This window comes from Phyllobates terribilis, unplaced genomic scaffold (assembly GCF_046119375.1).
Source record: "Phyllobates terribilis strain yellow unplaced genomic scaffold, ASM4611937v1 Scaffold_88__1_contigs__length_6355796, whole genome shotgun sequence".
Taxonomy (NCBI): Eukaryota; Metazoa; Chordata; class Amphibia; order Anura; family Dendrobatidae; genus Phyllobates; species Phyllobates terribilis.
This window is the reverse complement of record NW_027362848.1, coordinates 1900178-1922515: the sequence shown is the minus strand read 5'-3', so window position 1 is coordinate 1922515 and position 22338 is coordinate 1900178. Positions and strand designations below refer to the sequence as shown.

Sequence of the window (22338 nt, the reverse complement as noted above, 5' to 3'; positions counted from 1 at the left end):
TCTACCTGATGATCCTGAGGAACATTGGGATCTTCTTGTTTACAGTCCTGAGGAAGAAGAGGACGGGGACATCTCTCTGGTGTTGTCCTCTTACTGGATAGATCTGGAGGAAACACATACAGGACTGAATTCATTCTTTACATACAGATAATTATAGGCCGTGTATATTCAGTCCTGTCTATTACCTGGTGATGTGAGGGACTGGGGAACCTCCATCATGACGTCCTTGTACAGATCTTTGTGTCCTTCTAAATACTCCCACTCCTCCATGGAGAAATAGACAGTGACATCCTGACATCTTATAGGAACCTGACACATACAATGATACCGTCATCCCCCGATCCTTTCATAGCGTTACTGTATAATGTCCCAGCATTCCCACCTCTCCAGTCAGCAGCTCAATCATTTTGTAGGTGAGTTCTACGATCTTCTGGTCATTGATGTCCTCAAGTATGAAGGGGTGAGATGGATGCCCTGTGATTGGGCTCAGGGGTCTTTCCCATCCCTCAGACACAGGGTCCTCACAGCGCTCACTAGAGGTCTTCACTAATATGTAATCCTGGTTATGGAAAGACATATAAATCAATCTCACTCCAGACATTTCCAGAGTCCTCACCTCTCCAGTTCTGTCCATCTGTTATTCCCATAGATAAGAATGATGTAATGTGACGTCATCAGAATCTCTCACCTCTACAGTAAGCCGAAAGAGGATCTCTAGGGTGAGGTGGAATATCCTCTCCGCCATCTTGTCTCTGTCCATATCCATCTTTGATGGGTACATAAGGAAAATTCTCTTAAATAGAAGATCTTCACTGAGAGGATCCGATATTGTAGAGACCTAAATGAGAAGATGATGAGCCGATGTAACATCATAAAAATCTTGTGTAATAATACAATTACTGGAGATAACAAGGGAAACATATGAGGAGATTTATTATTTTACAGTATTTCGTTTTCTTCTTTACATCTACTAATAAAACCTATATATTTTAGGCCACAGACAACAAGCAGTTTCTTCCTTGGAGTCTGTAGCTGAATACATTTCTCAAAGACTCATCTTCCATAAAGCTAATTCTCGTCTCATTTACCGACACTGCAATCGGCATTAGCAATACTGCAGGAGATATTCATTACACGTAACATGAGAAATAACTACTTCATGAGGAGGACGACATCTTCATCTTCTACTACGGCTCTAGAAACATATTTAGCCAGATTTCTTCACTGATTACATCTCCACCGGCCGTCTAAAGTCATGGCCAAAAGTATTGAGAATGAGACAAATAGTAATTTTTCCAAAGTTTACTGCTTCATTTTTTGTAATGGCAATTTGCATATACTCCTGAATGTCAAAGAGTGATCAGCTTAACAGCAATTACTGTACTTGCAAAGTCAATATTTGCCCAGAGAATGAACTTTAACCCCCAAAACACATTTCAACATCATTGCAGTCCTGCCTTAAAAGGAGCAGCTAACATCGTTTTAGTGATTGATCCATTAACACAGGTGTGGGTGTTGATGAGGACAGGGCTGGCGATCAATCAGTCATGATTAAGTAAGAATGACATCACTGGACACTTTAAAAGGAGGCTGGTTCTTGGTATCATTGTTTCTCTTCAGTTAACCATGGTTATCTCTAAAGAAACACGTGCAGCCATCATTGCACTGCACAAAAATGGCCTAACAGGGAAGAGTATCGCAGCTACAAAGATTGCACCTCAGTCAACAATCGCATCATCAAGAACTTCAAGGAGAGAGCTTCCATTGTTGTCAAAAAGGCTCCAAGGCGCCCAAGAAAGACCAGCAAGCGCCAGGACCGTATCTTAAAACTGTTTCAGCTGTGGGATCGGACTACCAGCAGTGCCGAGCTTGCTCAGGAATGGCAGCAGGCTGGTGTGAGTGCTTCTGCACGCACTGTGAGGCGAAGACTCTTTGAGCAAGGGCTGGTTTCAAGGAGGGCAGCAAAGAAGCCACTTCTCTCCAGAAAAAACATCAGGGACCGACTGATATTCTGCAAAAGGTACAGGGAGTGGACTGCTGAGGACTGGGGCAAAGTAATTTTCTCTGATGAATCCCCTTTTCGATTGTTTGGGACATCTGGAAAACAGCTTATTCGGAGAAGAAGAGGTGAGCGCTACCACCAGTCTTGTCTCATGCCAACTGTAAAGCATCCTGAAACCATTCATGTGTGTGGTTGCTTCTCAGCCAAGGGAATCGGCTCACTCACAGTCTTGCCTAAAAACACAGCCATGAATAAAGAATGGTACCAGAATGTCCTCCAAGAGCAACTTCTCCCAACCGTCCAAGAGCAGTTTGGCGCCAAACAATGCCTTTTCCAGCATGATGGAGCACCTTGCCATAAAGCAAAGGTGATAACAAAATGGCTCATGGAACAAAACATAGAGATTTTGGGTCCATGGCCTGGAAACTCCCCAGATCTTAATCCCATTGAGAACTTGTGGTCAATCATCAAGAGACGGGTGGACAAACAAAAACCAACAAATTCTGGCAAAATGCAAGCATTGATTATGCAAGAATGGACTGCTATCAGTCAGGATTTGGTCCAAAAGTTGATTGAGAGCATGCCAGGGAGAATTACAGAGGTCTTGAAGAAGAAGGGGCAACCCTCAAATATTGACTTGTTGCATTAACTCATTCTAACTGTCAATATAACCTATTGGTACTCATAATATGATTGCAATTATATTTCTGTATGTGATATAAACATCAGACAAACACTAATAAAAACCAGAGGCCAGAAGATCATGTGAAAATATAATTTTGGTGTCATTCTCAATACTTTTGGCCATGACTGTATATGAATGTTTCCCATCTTCCCCGGACTGTAATCTTCCATCACGTTAGGTTTCATGTCTGAACAGAAAAAAGGCTTCTCCACTGTGTGAGTTCAGGTTTGGCTAAGCACCAGAGATTTCCGGCTAAAACATTTCCCACATTCTGAACAGGAAAAAGGCTTCTCCCCTGTGTGAGTTCTCTGATATTTGGTTAAACTTGATTTCTCAGTAAAACATTTTCCACTTTCTGAACAGGAAAATGGCTTCTTCTGTGTGTGACTTCTCTGGTGATTAACAAAATTTGATTTCTGGTTAAAAAAAATTCCCACACTTGAAATAAAAAAAATCTATTCTCTGATGTGTGAATGTTTTGATGTTTAAGAAAAGACTTTTCGAGGGAAAAACTATTTCCATATTCTGAACATGAAAATGATTTCTTTGCTTTAGGAGCAATTTGTTTTTTAATGCTTATTTTGTGACTTTGATTTTCCTTAGTAGTCGGTAATGAATCAGAAGACAGGACCTGTTTCAAACGATCAGATGACAAATCTTTGCTGTGAAGCGATGATGGTATATCTGGAGTAATGTCATTCACTTCAATTGTATCTTGTGTGATCTCAAAATCATCTGATTTAAAAATTGAAGATGTCAGCTGTTCCTCTGATCTCCTGGTACAGTCATCTGCCAAGAATAAAACCAATTATTATTTATGAATAACACATCCTTAAAATTTATAATGTTGAATATTTCTACTTAAACTCTCCGTAAAAATGTACTTTACGTAAAAGTATCATTATCTACCAAGAAAACATCACAGAAAAAATCAGCCTTACCAACACCAAATCAGATAACAAATGCATTAGCATTTTAGTGTTGGTTGGGTGTACTGGGGTGTCTGTCCATGTGGGGTGCACTTATATAGTGCTGGGCAGCCTTCCTGATGTAATAGTATGGACATCATCAGTATCCTAAGTCAGACACTGTGCATCAAACCTACCTGTGTGACTGGCGTCCTATTCAAGCTTCATCTGTGTGCATCTTTAATACTAGGCAACCATCCTCTCCATGAATTGGTACGATTGTGAGTGGTTGCTCCATCAGTATTTTGCACCTGCGCTGCCCCCACCTTTATCATGGGGGTCTGCGGCATCCTGCTAGTGCATTTGTTATATGATTTGGTGTTGGTAAGGCTGTATCTTTTTCTGTGATTTTTTTTAAATTTTGCCTTATGTTAGCCATCATTATTCACCAAGACAATAACAGTTCACAGCCTAATAGAAAACCTCATAGGATGAACCAGTGGATCGTAGTGTTCAACTGTTTGTTCATTCTGCCTCCAAATATGGAATAAAAAGCCACCAAACAATGTTATGTAGGCGAAAATAATATCAATAAAAACTTCTACTCATCTCACAAAAACCAAGTCCCCACTCAGGTCCATCATCTGTCAATGGAAAACCAGAGGTTTCCACATTATTAATGGTTCAAAGGCTTTTGAAAAGCAACATGGCTTCCATAAACCAATCCAGCAATATCCACTCTCCCAAAGTCAGATCTCCCCCTCACTTCTGAGCCTTGCAGTGTGCCCAAAACACACTCAGCAACCATGTATTTGACATTACTATAGTGAGAAGAACCCACTTAATTGATGGTGTGTGTCTCCTGGAGCACAATCTGGGCACTATGTGTTGGGTAATGAAATTATATATTTGTAATTTTCACTCTCCAACATCCACTGTGTGCTAATTTCCAGAAAGTGACTGTGGAGTCAAAATAGTCACTACTGCTATAGAATAATTCACTGAGGGTTATAATTTCCAAAATGGAGTCACTTTATGGGGATTTCTACTGCTCTGGTTTTCTGCAATTTGGTCACATTAGGGCTTCTGTAAATGGTGTGTCCCATCTCCTCTGGGATCTGCTCCTGCGACGTCTGCTTCTCTCACCTCCTTATTCATCCTGCAGGCGGCATTGGTGATGGAGGAGACGATAGAACCAGAAGCTCTGGGCAGCGCAGGCTCTGTCCAGCCACTAAGATTAGGGTTGCTGGGACCTGTAGTACCATCCAGTCTGGCAGTATGGGGGTGTGTGCTGTCCAGCTGGAGTAATCTGCGCCCTGCTTCAGCCAACTGGAAAGCACCGCACCCTGCTAAAGCTGGAAGCATATTGCCGGAAGCTGCCAGATACAGCCTTGTTCTCCTCTGGTTCAGTCCTATGTGCTCAGCTAACGGCTTTTCTCTGACCTCCATGTTCTGACCCGGCTATCTGACTATTCTTCTTGCCATCTCACACCACAGAACATTAGGTAACACTGTGGCCCAAGCTTAGGGGGTCTCTGTCTAAGTCCAAATACATGAAGAGGGGTTAAAGGATGATGAGCAAGGCAAACCCTGTGATCTGGAAAATGGAGTAGATAGCGCCAAGCCTGTTTGTGGTAGCCATCTTTTGAGCTGCCAGGTGACAACGAACAGTGTCCCCAATACATTGTGTCTGCACACTATCCCAGCAAAATCTGCATTCAAATAGCTAAATGCCGCTCCTTCCCTTTTTAACCTGCCATGTGCCCAGACAGTAGTGTACAACCATATATAGGGGATTGTCGGATTCAAGAGAAGTTAGAATATTATTTGTAAGGTCCATTTGTTTCCTATAATCCTTTGTGAAGAATTCAAAAGTTATCTATAATATAATCGGCTAAGAGTCCCTCTGTCCGAAGCCTCGATAGACTGCGCATGTGTGACGCGCAGTCTGGCTCCAGAAAGAAGCAGGCATCCAGCCGTTACAGGTAAGAGGAGGTGTATGGCGCCGGAGATCGCGGTATGTGTAGACACTGAACGCATACCGCGATCTCCAGCGCGATACTTGCATACTTACCTGACCAGGAGGAGCGTTGCCGTGGCGCCTCTAATCTGGCCGGAGACAGGGGGCGGAGTGAGGCGTCGGATCGGCGCGTGCACATAGCGCTATCCTTCGCCATTTTACTGAAGACACATTTACAGTGTGTCTTCAGCAAAATGACGCCACTCTCCTCCCCCGGCCTACGGCAGAACAGGACGCTGCAGCGCTGGAGTACAGAGAAGAAAGGTGAGTATAACTGTTTATTTTTTTTGTTTGTGTGTACAGTGTGGAAGGGATGAGGGGACCATGCATATACCAGGATTGTGGGGTGAGGGGACCATGCATATACCAGGATTGTGGGGTGAGGGGACCATGCATATACCAGGATTGTGGGGTGAGGGGACCATGCATATACCAGGATTGTGGAGTGAGGGGTACCACGTATACCAGGATTGGGGGTGAGGGGAGCCACGCATACCGGGATTGGGGGTGAGGGGAGCCACGCATACTGGGAATGGGGGTGAGGGGAGCCACGCATACCGGGAATTGGGGGTGAGGGGAGCCAAGCATACCGGGACTGGGGGTGAGGGGAGCCACGCATACCGCGATTGGGGATGAGGGGGGCCACGCATAACGCGATTGGGGATGAGGGGAGCCATGCATACCGCGATTGGGGATGAGGGGAGCCACGCATACCGCGATTGGGGATGAGGGGAGCCACGCATACCGCGATTGGGGATGAGGGGGGCCACGCATACCACGATTGGGGATGAGGGGAGCCACGCATACCGCGATTGGGGATGAGGGGAGCCAAGCATACCGCGATTGGGGATGAGGGGAGCCAAGCATACCACGATTGGGGATGGGGAGCCACGCATACCGCGATTGGGGATGAGGGATGGGGTACCACGCATACCTGGATTGGGGATGAGGGTGCCATGCATACCAGGATAAGATGGTGGGGACAGGATGGGGGCAGCACAAATACCAGGAGGGGGGCAGCACATACCACACATACCAGCATGGGAGACCATATACCAATAAAAATGCTCACCACCCGGGCGTAGAACGAGTTCAGTAGCTAGTCACCATATAAAGTGGCACACGTCAGATTTGAAAAATGGGCCCAGATAGGAACACAAAACTGTCTGCAGGAAGGGGTGAAATCAGACTATTTTGGGCACTAACTACTATAGTCAAAACTGTGAGTATAGACCATAACACATCTACTGAAATGATCAAACTCAACAGTCTCCATCAGTAAGTAGTGAGTAACTAGTGGTGAAACCTCTCTGGGGTAATTAGAGTATGGGGCTCGGTGGCTCTTGGCAATCTAAACTATCGTAAGGGACAATATTTTCTGTCAGATGAGTTTCAAGAAATATTGACATTTAAAGAGAACTTTTTATAATAGTGAAGAGATGAGGAGTCTTAAATTTAGCTTAAAGATACACCGGGTCACATGTGTAATGTTTTTTTTTGTGTAGTTTATCACAATTTGGTTTGAAATTAGTCGGTTTTAAAAGAAATTGAAAAGTCAGGATAAAGGGAAACTCTGTTGTTATTGTACAGAAATTCACACTTGGCCTCACTGCACATTTAATGTTGTCAATCATAAAAGTGAAGTTTGGCCAGAAAGACTGGACCTGGTCTTGTAGGGACCATATGAGCACATTCAGCAAAACAGAAGGGAGAAAGGTAGATTCATCCAATAAGATATCAGGGTTCTAGGAAGCCAACAGCATCATTACCCTCCACTTTCTCTTACAGGCCCATCATAATATTTTTTAAGTGATTTTCTGGCTTTGTGGTTTACAGATCTGGGCAGGTAACGTCTCCTAATCACAGTGAGTAGGTGGATCCTCCAGGTTGTAAGTTCTATGGAAAAGGGTTTCAATGCCCAAAATCATTTGAACAGTATTGGGTGGAAGAGAATGTTGTGGTCTAGAGGCAAAATGGTGATCATATGATTGTGATACGGCCGGACTACACCACCGATAAAGCAGCCACAGCCGGTGACTGAGAAGAATCTGTAACTTCTCTGCATTTAGTGGTCACTACTCACCTGGGTAGTCACATGTAGGAATCTCCTCTTTACACCACTCATCACCCCTCACATATGCCTCTATAGTATTAATATGGGCGAGATCTTCACCCTGAAACAAATATTGTAAAAGTCACATACAGATGGAGAAGTCACATCTATGATCAGCTCTAATCCTGTCATCTCCACCGTTCTCATTACACAAATAGAAAACACATAATACTGGTGGATAAAACAAGACTGAACACAAGACCTTCACAGCCGTCTACACATCATAGGGGAGATCTCATGACACCTTCTCTCCATCTACCTGATGATCCTGAGGAACATTGGGATCTTCTTGTTTACAGTCCTGTGGAAGAAAAGAATGGGGACATCTGTCTGGTGTTGTCCTCTTACTGGATAGCTCTGGAAAAAACACATACAGGGACGGAATTTATTCTTTACATACAGATAATTATAGGCCGTGTGTATTTAGTCCTGTCTATTACCTGATGATGTGAGGAGCTGAGGAACCTCCATCATGACGTCTTTGTACAAATCTTTGTGTCCTTCTAAATACTCCCACTCCTCCATGGAGAAATAGACAGTGACATCCTGACATCTTATAGGAACCTGACACATACAATGATACAGTCATCCCCCCGATCCTTTCATAGCATTACTGTATAAAGTCCCAGCATTCGAAGCAGTGTCACCTCTCCAGTCAGCAGCTCAATCATCTCGTAGGTGAGTTCTACGATCTTCTGGTCATTGATATCCTCATGTATCAGGGGGTGAGGTGGAGCCTCTGTGATTGGGCTCAGGGGTCTTTCCCATCCCTCAGACACAGGGTCCTGACAGCGCTCACTAGAGGTCTTCACTAATATGTAATCCTGGTTATGGAAAGACATATAAATAAATCTAACTTCAGACATTTCCAGAGTCCTCACCTCTCCAGTTCTGTCCATCTGTTATTCCCATAGATAAAATTGATGTAATGTGGAGTCATCAGAATCTCTCACCTCTCCAGTAAGACGGAAGAGGATCTCTAGGGTGAGGTGTAATATCCTCTCTGCCATCTTGTCTCTATCCATATCCATCTTTGATGGGTCCATAAGGAAAATTCTCTTAAATAGAAGATCTTCACTGAGAGGATCTGATATTGTGTAATAATACAATTACTGGAGATAATAAGGGGAAACATATGAGGAGATTTATTATTTTACAGTATTTCGTTTTCTGCTTTACATCTAGTAATAAAACCTATATATTTTAGGCCACAGACAACAAGCAGTTTCTTCCTTGGAGTCTGTAGCTGAATACCTTTCTCAAAGACTCATCTTCCATAAAGCTAATTCTCGTCTCATTTACCGACACTGCAATCGGCATTAGCAATACTGCAGGAGATATTCATTACACGTGACATGAGAAATAACTACTTCATGAGGAGGACGACGTCATCTTCATCTTCTACTACGGCTCTACAAACATATTTAGCCAGAGTTCTTCACTGACTACATCTCCACCGGTCATCTATATGAATGTTTCCCGTCTTCCCCGGACTGTAATCTTCTATCACGTTAGTTCTCATGTCTGATTCACACACAGAAGTTTGAGGCTTTGATACATGGTAAGTTTTTTAATATTAAGCAGAGTAGGACTATCCAGAATGGGTTCATTTTACCATGGTGGGATAGCTTTCATGCTATTTTTGATCAAAAACAGTGTTACTAGGAACCCTATTTTATTTAAATGCACTTTTGCTTTTTATTTATTTATTTACAGCAGGGTTTAAGATCATTTTTCTTCTTAATAGTTTTTTTCTCATTTATGGCCATAGTAAACAAGCATTTATGTGCTGCATGGATACCAACTTAAACCAAGCTCAAATTCTGTGTTTTTTTAACGGGCACCATAGTGGCCCTGTGGGCTGCTGCTATGGATGATACACCCCTAACTATCCAACTATCATATGGTAAAAATCTCATAGGTCCTGTATTTATTAGTATCTGCACGAAGAATGGGGCTAAGTGAGTATTTATTAAAGGGAATCCACTCCACCGACTACCCCACGGCCAGCAAGCATCAGAATCTTCACTGAATAAAAAGCCATTTCTCAGCAAACAGTCCTCTAATATGAGGCATAAAGGTATGTATAGATTCACATTTCTATCACCTGTATGCCAATATTAGAGGTCAGATAAGTTCCAGGGGGTAACAGATTCCCTTTCATCAGCCGTGGGGTAATCATAAAACCAGATATGTATCAAAGTATTCTAAGTTGGTTAATGGTTGTGTAGTCAATGGGAGGCATGTGTCACAGAGATGGCTGGTCTGTGTGATGTAACCCGGAGTGTTTCTCTAGGGCAGATAAGCACTAAGAGGATCGTTTGGTGCATCTGGGAGCCGGGTTACGGGTAGCTAGGAGAGAATGGACGTGTCCAGCTACCCCCCACATACCACACCTCTGGGTGTGGTTAACAGCCTATAAAATGGAGGCTGTTGTTTGGCACATGGTCTGTGTGTTTGGAGGGAGAAGGCCTCCTGTGTATGTTTGTCTTCAGACCAAGCCAGGACACTGGACGCTACCCCAGCTTGTGTGCCACACAGGCCTGGCTGAGCAGAGACCTGCTAAAGACATTTACTTTGTTTGCCTGATCTAAAGGCTATTTTCTTTTCTGTTTGGCTTCTGGGTTTATGAAGCAATAAACCCACATGAACTTTTAAAGGAACATGCCTCCTGTTTTCCTCCTGTCACACCCAAGTGAGTAAAACCTCCACAATTAGTGTTAGACTTGCGGGTAGCATTACCAGCAGAGACGTGTGACTGCTACAGGATGGACTGCATGCCCTGGGTGAAGTCTGTCGCAAGCCAGCAAGCATCGCCAGACGAAATGGAGGACCTGCTGAAACACCTGGTCCAGTCGCAGCAGCATCAACAGGAGACCAACAGGCTGTAGTTACAGCAGATCCAGCAGCACTAGCAGAAACAACGTCAGCAGATGCAGCTTCTGGCAACCGCCATCCAGGACAGGATGAGCGCTCCAACCCCAGGTCCGACTGAGGACTGCCATGTCCGGAAGGCGGTATGATGGGCTTTGCAGAAAATGACCCCGGGGGATGACGTTGAGACCTTCCTGATGGTGTTTCAAAGGGTGGCCGAGAGGGAGAAATTTCCACAAGAGCAGTGGGCAGAGGTATTGTCGCCATACTTGACTTGGAGAGCCCCAGAAGTACGCCTAGTAGGCGTACTATGATTTAGCTTTGCAGGATGCCAAAGAGTATGGCAAGCTAAAAAGTGAGATTCTCGCACGCTTGGGGTTGACAATGACTATCAGGGCACAGTGGGTTCGTATCACCAGAACAAACCACCTCTGTCCCAAATGTTTGACCTGCTGCACCTGGTCCAGAAGTGGCTGCAGCCAGAGTCCTCAATGCCTGCGCAGATGGTAGAGTGGGTGGTGATGGACCGGTTTGTGCACTCCCTGCCGAGGCCCATACAGCCTTGGGTTGCCCAGGGTGATCCCCGGTATGCGGATTAACTGGTCGGACTGATCGAGAGATACCAGGGGGTTGAAGGTTCCTTGGGAAGGCAGCCCACTACATGCTGGAGTTCCCAACAGGGGGTGCAGGCCCAAAAGGTTGTGGGACTTCCAAGGTCCAAATGGACGAGGGAGGTGGTGCCCAAGGTCCATACAGGTGATGTTGTTTGCTGGCGGTGCCACGGCCCAGGCCATATAGCCGCCCGTCATCCCCTGACCCTTGAGCCGATGGACTGCAGCATAGCACAACGTTGTTCATATTATGCTTATCCGGCCTGCAGGGTGAACTGTCCACCCAGCGAGGGGCCACAAGCATGTCACATGAAGGTGAACAGATGGGAAGTAACGGCACTGCTAGACTCCGGGAGCCTGGTGACCCCCCTCCAAATTATCCCGGGGAAAAAAGTCGGCGTTCAGCGCATTCATGGTGATGCTAAAGACTACCCTACGGGCCAGAGTGGACATTGAAATGGCCCACGGTACAGAGTCCCACGAGGTCGGCGTCGTTCAGGACTTGTTGCACCCTATTATTATAGGCTGGGACTTTTGCTTGTTTTGGGATCTGTGGAGGAAGGGTTCTGAGTTCGCTGGCTCAGATAAGAAAAAAATTAACCCTAATGAGATATCACCACACCCAGAGTCAGACAGGTTTCCTTTTTGTGTCCTTGTGGGGGATGAGGAGGTAGTGCCCCCTGAGTCTGCAATTCCAGAGTTAGGGGTGACCAGCGAGAATTTTGGGTCAGCCCAACATAGGGACCTAACTCTGAAGGAAGCCTTTAATAATGTCACTATTATAAATGGGGTTGCACAGGAGTCAGGGACTGACACAAGGTTTCCCCATTTTATGATGAGTAAGGAGTTGTTGTACCGGGTCAAGAAAGTGAGGGAGGAGAGTGTGGAGCAGTTAATAGTGCCGGGCCCCTTTAGACGGAAGGTGTTGGACATGGCCCATTCACATGTCTTGGGGGGACATCTGGGAGTGGTTAAAACGCAGGAACGGATCGTGCAAAGGTTCTATTGGTGAACACTGGACATAATTTCAAAAAACATCACAGTAAAAGATAATACCTTACCCACACCAGGTCAGATTGCCAATGCACTGCAGGATGCAGCAAGCCTGCATCATAAAGGCAGGGCCAGCACATGTGCAAAATACTGAAGCAGACAGCCACTCACTAACCTACCAAATTCATGGAGGGGGTGACTGTGTAGTATTATACATGCACACCGATGGAGTCTGCATAGGGCGGGTGCACAGTGCAAAAAAGATTAAAAATAGTGTATAAGATAAATACACCACATGATAAATACCCCACCAGGCCTCTTTAGTGTTGGCTGGGTGAATTGGGGCATATGTCTTGTGTGCTTGCATGTATATAGTGCTTGGCAGCCCGTCTGATCTAAGGCTATGTGCCCACGATGCAGAAATGCTCAGGATTTTTTCCTGAGCGTTTCTGCATCTCCCTTGCAGAAAAAAATGCATGCGGATTGTACATGTCTTTTTCCTGCCAGGGACATGCGGAAGTGAAGCGTTCTTCACTTGCGTTTCCGCATGCGGGTTGACAAGCGCTTTCCAAGCAATTTTAGCATCACTTGGAAAGTGCTTGTCAACTTGGTCACACTATATAAATCCATGCAACCAGCATGGATTTATATAGTGTGACCTGAGAGAATGTAAAAAAATAAATCTATACTTACCCTCCGATGGCCTGCGCTGTCTTGCTTCGCTCGGTCCCGGCCGCCGGCAGTGGTAGACTGAAGGACCTGCCAACGTCAGCGTCGTGTGACCCGTCACATGACTCTGACATCAGAGCAGGTCCTTCATTCCATCGCTAAGTGCCGGGAAGCAAGGAGGAGTGCACTGCGGGCCGCCAGAAGGTAAGTATATATTTATTTTTTATTTTATTCTTCTTTTTTTACAGCTTTTTTAATGGTACCTGGGTGTGGAGGAGAGTCTCCTGTCCTCCACAACTGGGTACCATCCGCACATTAGAACGTGCCAATTACGCAAGTATAGATGGAGTCTTTCGGAATTGGCGCGTACTAATGCAAGTCAATTGCAGCGAAAACGCAGCGCTTCCGCAAAATAATTGGTAGTGCTGCGTTTTTTCCGCAATGATAATCCGCACCGGAAATTAAATTTGCGGATTATCATTGGGGAACATTGCTGCCCTTCTACATGCAAAAACGCTGCGGAAAAGCATTAAAAACGCATCGTGGGCACACAGCCTAATAGTATGGGCGTCATCAATAGGCTGCAAGCCAGACAATGTGCATCACACATATCTGTGTGACTGGCGCCCTATGCAGACTCCATCGGTGTGCATGTATAATACTACACAGCCACTCCCTCCATGAAATGGTAGGTTAGTGAGTGGCTGTCTGCATCAGTATTTGGCACATGTGCTGGCCCCGCCTTTATCATTGAGGCTTGCTGCATCCTGCAGTGCATTGGTAATCTGGCCTGGTGTTGGTAAGGCATTATCTTTTAGGCTATGTGCCCACGATGCAGAAATGCTCTGGATTTTTTCCTGAGCGTTTCTGCATCTCCTTGGCAGAAAAAACGCATGCGGATTGTACGGAAGTGAAGCGTTCTTCACAAGCATTTCCGCATGCGGGTTGTTAAAATCGCTTGGAAAGCGCTTGACATCACTTGGAAAGTGCTTGACAACTTGGTCACACTATATAAATCCATGCAACCGGCATGGATTTATATAGTGTGACCGAAAGAATGGTAAAAAATAAATATATACTTACCTTCTGATGGCCCCCGGTGTCTTTATCCGATGCGTCCTGGCTTGCCGGCAGCTCGCGGTAGACTAAAGGACCTGCCATCGTCAGCGGTCGCGTGACCCCTCACATGACTAATTGACGTCATGGCAGGTCCTTTTCAGACCATCGTGAGCTGCCAGCAAGCCAAGACGCATCGCTAAGGACACCGGGGGCCATCAGAAGGTAAGTATAATGTATATTTTTTATTTTATTCTTTTTTTTACAGGTTCTATGGTACCCGGGTCCGGAGGAGAGTCTCCTCTTCTCCAAACCCGGGTACCATCCGCACATTGAAACGCATGGATTCCGCATCTGCAGATGCAATGATGCGGATTCCATGCGTTCCAATGTAAGTCAATGGCGGCGAACATGCCGCGCTTCCGCAAAATAATTGGTAGTGCTGCGGATTTTTCCGCAATGATAATCCGCAGCGGAAATTTCCGCAGCATGTGCACAGCCCATGGGATTATCATTGGGGAACATGACAGACCTTCTACCAAGCGTTTAAGCGTTTCTGCAGCGGAATTGCCGCTGCGGAAACGCTTAAAAAACGCATAGTGGGCATACAGCCTTACTGTGATGTTTTTTGAAATTATGTCCAATGTTCACCATTTTTAATGTTTAGTGTTAGGACTCGCAAGTATGAGGACCCTTGACGTTTGGGTTGCGAGCTTCTGTATTTTGGCCAAAATATCGACCAACACCTCATGTGGTGTATTTATCTTCTACACTATTTTTCATCTTTTTTGCACATTTTTTTGCAGGATGAGGCCAGGCCTCTTTAGTGTTGGCTGGGGGAATTGGGGCGTATGTCTTGTGGGGGTGCACGTATATAGTGCTGGGCAGCCCGCCTGATCTAATAGTATGGGTGTCATCAACAAGCTGCAAGCCAGAAACTGTGCACCACACTTATCTGTGTGACTGGCGCCCTATGCAGACTCCATCGGTGTGCATGTATAATACTAGACAGCCACCCCCCTCCATGAATTGGTAGGTTAGTGAGTGGCTGTCTGCATCAGTATTTTGCACATGTGCTGGCCCCGCCTTTATCATGGAGGCTTGCTACATCTGGTGTTGGTAAGGCATTATCTTTTACAAAGGTTCTATTGGCCCAGATGTCACCGGGAAATATTTAAGTATTGCAGGTCTTGCACTACGTGCCAGTTAACCGACCCCACCTCTCACTTTTGAAGTCCCCTCGTGCCATTGCCCATTATTGAAGTGCCGTTCGAGAGAATTGCTATGGACTTGGTCAGTCCCCTGGTTGAATCTGCTTGTGGGCATCAATTTATATTGGTTATCCTGGACTATGCCACACGCTATCCTGAAGTGATTCCACTGAGAAACTCCTCCGCAAAGAATAAATCCCGTGAGTTGGTCCACGTTTTTTCCCCCCAACAGGCTTACCAAAGGGAGATACTCACTGACCAGGGAATTCCCTCTATGAGTAAGGTGATGAGGGAGTTATGCAAAGCCCTCCAAATCTCCCAACTGAGGACTTCAGTATACCATCCTCAGACGGATAGCCTAGTCGAAAGGTTTAACAAGACTCTGAAGAGTATACTGAGGAAGGACATAGAAAGGGACAGTAGAGACTGGGACTGTCTCCTACCGTATCTGTTGTTCTCCAACCGAAAGGTTTCACAGGCCTCTAGAGGGTTCTCGCCATTCGAACTTCTGTATGGCCGACATTCGCAGGGTCTTCTGGATGTCACAAAGGAAATCTGGGAAGCCGAATTCACGCCCCATAGGAGCGTCATCGAGCATGGTTGCTCTGATGCAGGAGAGGATTGTGAAGGTGATGCCCATTGTAAAAGAACATCTCCTCCAGGCACAAGAAGCTCATGCCAGAGTCTACAACCAGTCAGCCAGAGTGAGGCACTTCAATCCGGGAGACCGGAGTCCTCATGCTAATTACTACGGTGGAAAGTAAGTTCTTGGCCATGTGGCAAGGGTGGAAAAAGTGGGTGAAGCGAACTACAAGGTTCATCAACCGGGACGACGTAAGCTGTACCAGATATACCACATCAACCTCATCAAGCCGTGGCAAGACAGAGAGGCTGTGGAAGCTCCATGCTTGCTGGGCAAGCTAGAAGGTGACGTTGGAGGAGTCGCAATAGCGGAAACGCTAACGAAGGCCAAGAAACAGCAGTGCTGGGAGTTGATGCAGAAGAATAGGGATCTGTTCTCGGAATTGTCGGGCTGCACAAGGGTCATAGAACACAAGGTTCTGACGAAGCCACATGTGCGGGTGAACTTGAAGCCCTATCAGATACCTGAGGCCCGACAAGAGTTGATATCCAAAGAGGTAGCTTGTATGCTGAAGCTCAGTGTCATTGAAGAATCCAAGAGCAGTTGGTCGAGCCTGATTGTCTTGGTCCCAAATCCCAATGGTGAGTGGAGATTCTGCAACGACTATCGGAAGTTGAATGAGGTTTGAAATTTGATGCATATCACATGCCACGCGTCGTCGAGCTGATCAAGAGGCTTGGGCCAGCAAGGGACATAACCACCTTGGATCTGACGGAGGGATATTGGCAGACCCCCATGGCACAGGTAGCCAAAGAGAAGACTGCGTTTTCTACGCTGGACGGATGCTTCCAGTATGCCCGTATGCCGTTTGGACTGCAGGGGGCCCCTGCAAAATTCCAGAGAGCTATGGATTGCATCCTTGCATCCCATAAGCAATATGCTGCAACATACCTGAACAATATTATTATCTTCAGTCCAGACTGGGAGAGTCATCTGGAAAAGATTCAGGCTGTGTTTGATGCTCTGAGGAAGGTGGGGTTTTCAATAAACTCGAAGAAATGTGGCATGGGGAAATAAGAAGCCAAGTACTTCGGATATGTAATGGGTAGAGTCAAGATAAAACCCCAAAATATTAAAGTAGAAGCAATCCAAAATTGGCTGAGACCGGTGTCGAAAAAGCAAGTCAGAGCCTTCCTGGGAATCGTGGGATACTACAGGAAAATTCATCCCAAACTTCGCCATGATGGCCGCACCCCTGACTGACCTCCTTAAAGGGACAAAATCAGCCAAGGCCAAGTGGACAGCAGAGGCGGAGACGTCCTTTCAAAAGATGAAACTGGCTCTGTGTAGGCAACCGGTCCTGGTTGCCCCGGACTTCAAGAAAGAGTTTATACTCCAGACAGATGCCTCAGATGTCGTGTTAGCAGCAGTCCTTTCCCAGGAGATACACGGGGAGGAGCACCCTGTCCTCTACCTGAGTAGAAAGCTGTTCTCCTGCGAGAAAAATTATTCGGTCATAGAGAAGGAACGCTCGGCTATAAAGTGTGCGGTGGACACCTTACCGTACTGTTAGGTCGAAAATTTAGATTATTATCCGACTATGCTCCACTCAGATGGATGAGGGAAAAAAGTGAAAAAATGCCAGAGTCACCCTCGGGTTTTTAGCCCTACAGGACTCCTACTTCCCTGTAGAACATAGAGCAGGGAAGCTACATGGTAATGCCGATGCTCTCTCGAGAATCCCCTGTCTGGTAGTAAAAGGTGTCAACCCCACAGGTTTAGGCGGGGGGGTATGTAAGGTGGCTAATGGTCGCGTAGTCCATGGGAGGTATGTGTCACAGAGATGGCTGGTCTGTGTGATGTAACCCGGAGTGTTTCTCTAGAGCACATAAGCACTAAGAAGATCGTTTGGTGCACCTGGGAGCCGGGTTACGGGTAGCTAGGAGAGAATGGGCGGGTCCAGCTACCCACATACCTCATCTCTGGGTGTGGTTAACAGCCTATAAAATGAAGGCTGTTGTTTGGCACATAGTCTGTGTGTTTGGAGGTAGAAGGCCTACTGTGTATGTTTGTCTTCAGACCAAGCCAAGACACTGGACGCTACCCCAGCTTGTGTGCCACACAGGCCTGGCTGAGTAGAGACCTGCTAAGGACATTTACTTTGTTTGCCTGATCTAAAGGCTATTTGCTTTTCTGTTTGGCTTCTGGGTTTATGAAGTAATAAACCCACATGAAATTTAAGAACATGCCTCCTGTTTTCCTCCTATTGTGCCCCAGTGAGTAAATCCCCTACAATATGTATAAAGGAAAGGGTATGGTACTCAGAGAATGTTTCAATAATTCGCCTCAATGCATTTTCCCAACAGGTTCATTAGGAGGCTTGATACAGGGATGATTATTCATGATGTTCAACATAGCGTGCCTAATAGCCAGGTGTCCATGTTTAAATATCCCACTTCATCCAAAACCCCTCCCAGACTATGAGGCTCATTCCCATTCCTAGAGGTGAATTGTCACAGGATATACAGAATAGAGTCTGTCTACAATAATATACTGCACCTACGCTACTTCTCATGAGCTAGAGGTTCGATAATGTCCATCACCTAGTGTGCATGTCCGGAAGTGACGTGCTTTATGCTGAAACACCAGATAAACTGATTGCCGCCGTGAAACTCGTACCTGTGACTGCGCATGCCCGTAGTCATCATTCCATCTAGGATCATTGTCCACAAATGTGCATGCCCATATGTCTGCGTTCCACACCGGAGTGCATATGGTATTGGATTGCATTCCACCAACAGAAAAATCCTCTGAGATCAGTATCATGGGAGACTAAAAACAAGTATTGCACATCCTTCCATCATGCAATCGGCATGTGGATCTACTTTATCACTACAAAATATATGGTATGGTGGCCCACAGTATACTCCTAAATGGTCATATTTGACCCCTATTGCATAATTAGAGATACACAAGGAACACCACACTTGTTAGTTACTAAATAGTATAATTGGGATATAACTGATAAGAAATAATTCTGATATAGAAGCTCAGATCTCTTGATGAAGTAAAACAATATGTGAACCTCGTTCACAGGGAACTGAGTAGCAATGGGTAGAGTATAAAATCCTAAAATGTAATCCAGAATGGGGCTGTATTCATACAAAACAGGCATAGGAAATTTGCTCATTCAGTCCCTTAGGGCCTAGTGAATCCAGTCTGGAAATACATTCACTTTCTTTTTTGAGGATACATCTATTAAGATCACCACCTCTCACATTGGGTTTAACCACCTCAATGATGCAAAAGGAGATGTCGCTTGTTTCACCTCAATGTGCACTGTTCATGTGTCTCACTAATGGGGTGTCCCAATGTCACGCCAGGTGTGAGTGCAACACAGAGGAGAAAGGGAAAGGGAGCCCAGACACTATGGAAAAGGGGGAAGAGGTGACCTCCTAATCTGGACTAGCATCACCCTGTCTCCCCCTAACGTCTCTATACAGCCTCCGCAGCTGTCGCCCATCACATGCCTTGCCCAACTATCCCTGTCGTAAGGCTATAGCTGGGGGTGGAAGGAGATGAGCACTAGTCAACCTCCGCTAGCACTCTAAAGACAAAAGGGAAAGACAACACAGGGGAATTAAAACTTTGCTTTAGAAGAAACTCCAACAGGGCACACGGCCTCAAGACTCCAAAGAGGACGTGATACTGCTTCAGCCAAGTTCCAAGTAGAAATGAGTATACCCGGCGACGCCAACATAGACACACCAGGTATATATACACCCAGACTAAATGGAGGTAGAATCTGGGTCCTAAACACAGCCTCTCATCTAGGCAGCTGTCTGCATTGCCAAACGTGGAGATCTCCTGCAAACCCCTGCAGGGCGACTGTCTGTCACCTCTGACACACCCGTGACACCCAACCATGGCGTATTTCGCCCAAATGCTCCCCCCCCCCCCCGACACTCCTCTTAGACTGCCTCTTGGTTGTGCTTACATAACCTAGGAGGTAGGTGCATGTGGCCACATATACAAGTATACAAGGTTTTACAGTTGGAATAATCCCTCTGGAAAGAGGTTTCACCTGTAGAGGAACTCGAGAAAGATTTACATGGTCTCATCCAATTACATGTACAACTTTCTACACATCTAAAGAAACCAGATTCTTCTATCCAGCCATGTCCCCTTGGGTGCAGTTTTTTTTAGAAACTATGCACTAAACGGTCCCTAATTGACTAACCCTTTCTGAAAGTTATTGTGGGAGCAGATCACAAAGCACCCTCAGGTCCAGGTCAGCCACAAGTACATCCTAGTGTTTTCTGAGGATATTAAAGATATGGTCACAAGTTCCTATTACTTGTGTTATCCCATATTTTTCTTGGAGTCTTGGTTAGGTATGTAGAAGTGTCTCTCTCTCCTGTTTTTCAGCAAACAATCGTGCGGAATCCAAAATGTACTTTGGATACCTTTTTCCCTGAATCTGGTGTTCATGTCTATTGCCTGTATATTAATATCTGTGACATTAGAGCAGTTTCTTCTCAACTGTAAACATTGGCCCTTGGATATTTTTTTTTTTTTTAGTAGGATGCAGTGGTGGCTATCCCACTTTAATAGTTTATGGTAGATGAGTGTCCCTAGGGTCCAAACCAGGGCTGTGGAGTCGGAGTCGGTGCCCATTTTGGTGGATTCGGTATAAAATGGACCCACTCCGACGCCTAAAATATATAATAAATTGGGTACAGTAGTTCAATGCAGTTTGTGAGGAATATTTTTTCATAAGAATTTGGGAAAGTTATGAAATGTCCTAGAATCATAGAATGGTAGAGTTGGAAGGGACCTCCTGGGTCATCTGGTCCAACCCCCTGCTCAAAGCAGGATTCACTAAATCATCTCAGACAGATGTCTGTCCAGCCTCTGTTTGAAGACGTCCATTGAAGGGGAACTCACCACCTCTCGTGGCAGCCTGTTCCACTCATTAATCACCCTAACTGTCAAAAAGTTTTTTATAATATCTAATCTGTGTCTCCTCCCATTTAGTTTCATCCCATTGCTTCTAGTCTTTCCTTGTGCAAATGAGAATAAAGATGATCCTTCTAAAATGTGACAGCCCTTGACATATTTGTAGACAGCTATTCAGTCTTCTCCCAGTCTTCTTTTTTGCAAGCTAAACATTCCCAAATCCTGCAACCTTTCCTCATAGGACATGGTTTGCAGACCAGTCACCATTCTGGTCGCTCTTCTCTGAACTTGCTCCAGTTTGTCTATATCTTTTTTAAAATGTGGTGCCCAAAACTGTACACAGTATTCCAGATGAGGTCTGACCAAAGAGGAGTAAAGACCGATAATGACTTCACGTGATCTAGACTGTATGCTTCTGTTAATACATCCCAGAATTGTATTTGCCTTTTTTGCTGCTGCATCACACTGTTGACTCATGTTCAGTCTATGATCTATTAGTATACCTAAGTCTTTTTCACATGTACTGTTGCTTAGCTCTATTCCTCCCATTCTGTATATGCTTTTTTCATTTTTATTGCCCAGATGTAGTACTTTGCATTTTTCCCTGTTAAAAAACATTCTGGTTGCTGCCCACTGCTCCAGTTTATTTAGGTCTTTTTGAATCCTCTCTCTCTCTTCTCTAGTATTAGCTATCCCTCCTAGCTTTGTGTCATCAGCAAATTTAATCAGTTTACCCTCAATTCCTTCATCTAAATCATTGATAAAGATGTTGAACAATACAGGTCCCAGGACAGAGCCCTGTGGTACCCCACTTGAGACATTCATCCAGCTGGATGTGAAGCCATTTACAACCACCCTTTGAGTCCGATCACTAAGCCAGTTATGAATCCACCTAACAGTTGCCTGGTCCATTGCATACTTGGTCATTTTTTCAATAAGGATGGTGTGAGATACTTTGTCAAATGCTTTGCTGAAGTCAAGATATACTATATCTACAGCATTTCCCTGATCCACCCAGTCAGTGATTCTGTCATAGAAGGAAATTAAGTTAGTCTGACATGACTTGTTAGTTACAAACCCATGCTGACTCTGGTTAATCACTTCATTCTTATCCATGTACTTACATACATGTTGTTTAATAATTTGTTCAAAGATCTTTCCTGGTATAGAAGTCAGACTCACCGGCCTATAGTTCCCTGGGTCCACCTTCTTCCCCTTTTTGAAGATAGGAACAACATTTGCTCTTCTCCAGTCTTCTGGGACTTCTCCTGTTCTCCAAGAATTTTCAAAGATTATGGAGAGTGGTTCTAAAATTTCTTCTACGATCTCCTTCAGTACTCTGGGGTGTAATTCATCTGGACCTGGAGACTTGAACTCATTTATATTAGCTAAATATTCCCTCACAATCTCTCTGTTTACAGATAACTTGGATTCTTCTATTCCTTTAAAAGGACAGTGAAGATCAGTTGATGTTACATTTTCTTTCTGAGAGAAAACAGATGCAAAATAGGAATTAAAAAGTTCGGCCTTCTCAACATCCTCTCTTACCATTTCTCCATTTTCATCCTGTAAAAATCCTATAAATGTCTTGCCTATTCCTGATCTAAGAGTCTAGACTTTTAGCTGAGAAAAGCCTTAGTTACTTACCGGTAAC

General features: G+C 45.1%; 1 protein-coding gene and 1 pseudogene across 1 annotated transcript; both read right to left on the bottom strand.

Moving 5' to 3' along the window:
- Window positions 1–22338, bottom strand: part of LOC141197795 (uncharacterized) — an 84814-nt pseudogene that overhangs the window by 47829 nt on the left and 14647 nt on the right.
- On the bottom strand, window positions 169–5044 carry LOC141197787 (gastrula zinc finger protein XlCGF66.1-like). The gene is made up of 4 exons (XM_073662869.1): window positions 5039–5044; window positions 689–838; window positions 383–559; window positions 169–309 (listed from the first exon to the last, which is right to left on the bottom strand). Exons 1-4 carry the CDS (start codon window positions 5042–5044, stop codon window positions 169–171), a joined length of 474 nt encoding a protein of 157 aa, XP_073518970.1.